The following is a 4,315-nucleotide window of genomic DNA, read 5'->3' as shown; positions in this document are numbered from 1 at the left end:
AGATTTCAAAGCTTCATGACCGTGAACTCGTTCAACTATATGGTTCGTGAGCTCGTGTAACTATTTTGGCATGTGGAGATGGATTCTCATGCGATCTAGGGGTGCTCGAATCCGAGGCCGTGTCATTCTGTGCCGCCTTGGATCCTCGCCGGATTCCCTGTTCATTTAGATCGCTGTCTGAATTGACACCTCATTGGACTGACAACAACACATTCCTCTCTCTCTCATCAGATTCTTCTTTTTTGGCATGTGTGCTTGATACATCGATGCCTCCTTTTCCTCCACCCCCCTCGCGGCTTGCTTCAGTCCTTGATCAGGCACCTGACAGTGCAAGGACGGCAGTTCCTGTCTTGGCCGGACTCGCAATGTTCCTCGTAATAATTAACTCTGTCTCCCTCCCGCCCTCCCTCCCAGCTGGTGACTCTTTTCTCTGTTTATGCCTCAGGCAGTGTAACTTTAGTACATCTTTACCTTCTCTTTTCCATTCTTGTCATCGTACACGTACATGACGTGCTTTCTTTGCTGTAATGTATTGATGGTGCGGTGTATACTTGTGTTAATTGCAGCCAGCAGTGCTGTTTGATGATGATGAGGTCGACGTCTTCACCTTCTCTTCAGTAAAATGTTGGATTTGCATCTCGACCTGTATGTATGCTTCAGCCATTGCAGAGATCACCATAGAGTAGCCGAGAAGTCAATAACTTTATCTGTTTATATTTAAGTTCTGCTCGACAATTAGGTAAAGGATTAATTCAATCGAGTACTGCCAACATTGTTTTGTATATAAAACCATGAAGGCAAAACATGTTTATTGGAAAACGATGAACTTATTACATCCCTTGATACTTTGGCACACAGTAGAATAACATTTTACCATTGGCTACAAGAACAAACACCATTCAAGAACAAACATGAGAAGTTCCTCTCAGTTGAGCAGCATTGACCTCGACATCAGACTTGCTTGTTCCCCTTGATCGTTAGCCCCATATGGATTTCAGGGAAGTGTGCCCACTGCAAGTTGAAGGAAATTAGGAAGCAGCATGGATTCAGTGGTTGAAGCTGATCCCAAGTAGAATGTAGAACACACACAGTAGTGGAGATATCATTTAACTTGTCATGGATGTTTGTAATGAGAAGATTGTGCTTTTTTCATAACATTGATATTTCATGCATATTTTTCCAAGTAAAGAATTTAGAGCCCATGTTTATACCTGTTTTCATGAGGAGGCCTAACATTTACTTTAAGGGATTAGCCCTCAGTTTTAGTAAGAAAGACTGGTTTAAGCCGAAGAGCTAATTTTGAAGCATGACATATGTATCCACTTTTCATGAATAAATTATTCCTATCTATGTAATCATATCTAATAGGGAAAGAATGTTGCAGTGTATGCATGACATACATATCTATATCCCTTTTTTCTTTCCATGTCTATAACTCCATTCATATGATATTTCAATGATTCATGAATATTCATCTCATGTCTAATGTTTGTTTTGCAACTATTATTTTTGGTGCAGATGGATGTTGAGTAAGTTGAGGTTCTAAGCGATGCTACTACTTCTTACATTTTTTGCTGCTCTGCTGAAAGCTTCCTTGTGGCTAATGTTGGGATTCTTTGCCTTCAGCCGTCGAATCTCCTCCCTGTGTAAAAGAAAATCTAGACATCGTTAGCAGCAGCAATACACAAACGAATCTATTAAGATTTGTACGACGCCAATGGCTCAAGAAAATTTAGAACGACTACAACAATTGAATTTTATTTCGAGGAAATTACTTGATAAATCTGTTATAGGCCGAAGGAGCGCGCCGCTTCTCCGTTGCTGCTTACAGGAAGATGCAAGAAGTAAGACACAAAAGTCTCTCGCTTGCACAATTTTTTGCAAGCATCAAAAGTAATCGATTTGCTTTCTAATTTTGCTCTCCATAAGATAAAGAAAGAAACAAGAGAAGCAAACTGCAGTATTTTGTTGTATGCATACATTCTTATACGTACATTTTTACATATATGTATATATAAAATGATGAAGATAGCACAGAAAAGCTTACGATGGATCAGTTGCATTTGCTGTTGAACATAATCCACTGGGTTCATGACTGATAGCCTGGTGCAACTTGAAGAAGATCCAAAATCCATGTGAAGGTGTTGAGACCCAAGGTTATGATTCTGCACTTTATTCTTCAAACAATAAGAAGAAAAAAAGGAAGAACAATTGCAGGGGCTTATCTTTGTGCTTGTACATTATTATCCAGCCTGTCTGACAATTGAGATCAAGTGATAGAGTTTCCTCTCTGAGTCAGTAGTTCTTAAGTATGTCTAACAAGAAGAGAAAAATTCATTTTCTTTTGTTGGATTAGGATATTGTAACAAATCATAAGTGTCATGACAGATGAAATTAGATAGCTAAAGCTGAGAACAGTTATCACCTCAAGCTTTTAAATGAATCGATCTTTGTTAAAATCTAATATGCATATCTAATCAACTAATATATATGATGAACATAGGCAGGTCTCTTTAGTTTTCCATTACACTTGGTTCAATCTCCATGTATGAAGCTTGAAATAGCCAACTTAAGCTTTTAAATGAATTGGTAGCACCGAAAGAAAGCTACTCGGAGAAGAAGAGATCATAGATTATGTCGTTGGCATAATAATCTCACATATTCCTTTTCCGTAGAGTCATCAAATATGCATGTCTATATATCTTCAAACAAGAAAACAGTAATTTTTCCATTGGAAATTAGCAACAAAAAATATTGCACAGATCAATGGGAGCATTTGAACCTGAAAATTCTGAAGTGGGAGAACTCCATGCAAACCTTCGAGATTTACGTACAGAATATTAGCACAAAGTCCACATCTTACTGTGACAATGCTGAACGAATTGTTGCCGGGAATATTGACCTGAAGTAGGAAGAACAAGAATAAGTTGGATGTAAAACAAGTCAAAAGGCATTAATTTCTTCTAGATCTTGCTTACTTTCATAACTTTGTTATGGAGAAAAGAAGTCAGTATTCCATAACATACTCGAATTGTTGTGTCCATTAACTTGGAAGGAGCTGTATAATTGTTCTACATATTCCTATTTCTGTTTCTTGGTTTAAGAGGCACCAAAAATAGGTTAATCATTTTTGGACTCCATGTTCAAGATATATCAACATAGTTATTTTCGTGAGACAACAGAGTTCACAATGAAATTAAGGAACTCGAACTCGCAGGAAAAATGCCGAGAGATTACATCTCTTAGCAAAAGAAACGGGATGAGAAAGAAGAAAAGAGATAGTATTTTTCTACAGGTTTGCAAGGTTTGCAGCAAATTAGGGTTTCACATGATTTTGATCGATCTTGGATCACTTCCGTGATTCTTGATGCTGCAGAAGTAATCAATAGTAATCAGCATTAACAAAACAAAACAAGCAGCCGAGTGTGTCTACCACAATTTAATTTACCCCTCTTATATTCTGCACATAACTCAGATAAATGTGAAATATGGATAAACTGGTGCTTGTTGCAATATCCACAAGCGAAATATGTAATATGGCACGCATAGAGCCACCTGCGGTCCTGCACTGTCTGATCTGAGAAACTGTTGCTCAGATATCTCACAAGATTCAGGCTTAAAAAAGCTTCATTGGCTGCACTTAAACCCCCATATTCATGCCGAACCACCTCCCGCATGTCAGATCTTGGTTGAGTAGGACATCATTTCAGCATGAAGATCTCAATTTGTTGTTCAGAGGCAGACTATCAAGCTTTTCTCGATTCACATGTTCTCTTAGTGAGACGGCTAACCCTAAGATCATGATAGGCACCATATACAATGATTCTAAAAAGAGAAACAAAGATCAATTACTATATACCTTATACTTCTTAATCAGTTCCAAACTCCAATTGCTTTCAGTAGCCAACACGAGGGCTGACAAGGTACCGAGAGAGAGAGAGAGAGAGAGAGAGAAAGAGAGAGAGAGAGAGAGAGGCTGCAGCTTATACCACAAGAACGGTGTTGCAGAAGCTGCAATTGACGTAGCAAACTTGCTCAGGCAAGACATGGTTCGACATATCCGATCACCAAGGCTTCGACGAGGTCTTCGGAGATCTGTTAAGAGCGAAAGAAAGAAGTTGAGGATCTGAAACGGAATGTAGGGACTTATTAATAGCCACATCATTATCCAAAATGGAAGTCACGGGTAAAGGAAAGGAGAGAATAATAGTGAACGAGGTAGAAGGGTTATGATTGAGGGAATGATCAGTGGGTGAGAGCTTGTTACTTTCTCTCTCTCTCTCTCTCTCTCCTTGTAGCTCTGATTACCTGCATG

At 38.8% G+C, this 4,315-nt stretch overlaps 1 protein-coding gene across 1 annotated transcript; it reads right to left on the bottom strand.

Annotated features, from left to right (window-relative positions):
- Positions 1-951: 951 nt before the first annotated feature.
- Positions 952-4,058, bottom strand: LOC135644241 (protein YABBY 2-like). Its single transcript, XM_065161713.1, has 6 exons — positions 3,990-4,058; positions 2,783-2,902; positions 2,048-2,177; positions 1,776-1,821; positions 1,567-1,642; positions 952-1,011 (listed from the first exon to the last, which is right to left on the bottom strand). Exons 1-6 carry the CDS (start codon positions 4,056-4,058, stop codon positions 952-954), a joined length of 501 nt encoding a protein of 166 aa, XP_065017785.1.
- Positions 4,059-4,315: the final 257 nt, after the last annotated feature.

Source organism: Musa acuminata, chromosome BXJ3-8 (genome assembly GCF_036884655.1).
Source record: "Musa acuminata AAA Group cultivar baxijiao chromosome BXJ3-8, Cavendish_Baxijiao_AAA, whole genome shotgun sequence".
Classification (NCBI taxonomy): Eukaryota; Viridiplantae; Streptophyta; class Magnoliopsida; order Zingiberales; family Musaceae; genus Musa; species Musa acuminata.
The sequence above is the reverse complement of the archived record's forward strand: the minus strand, read 5'-3'. Positions and strand labels throughout refer to the sequence as shown.

Bases quoted from the DNA above. Each gene is read 5' to 3' on its own strand.
- LOC135644241 (XM_065161713.1), bottom strand. From the start codon at position 4,058: ATGTCGAACCATGTCTTGCCTGAGCAAGTTTGCTACGTCAATTGCAGC. The intron at 2,903-3,989 runs GTATAAGCTGCA...TTCCTACTTCAG, and splicing joins TCTGCAACACCGTTCTTGTG to GTCAATATTCCCGGCAACAA. The intron at 1,012-1,566 runs GTAAGAAGTAGT...TTCAACTTGCAG, and splicing joins TCAGCAGAGCAGCAAAAAAT to TGGGCACACTTCCCTGAAAT.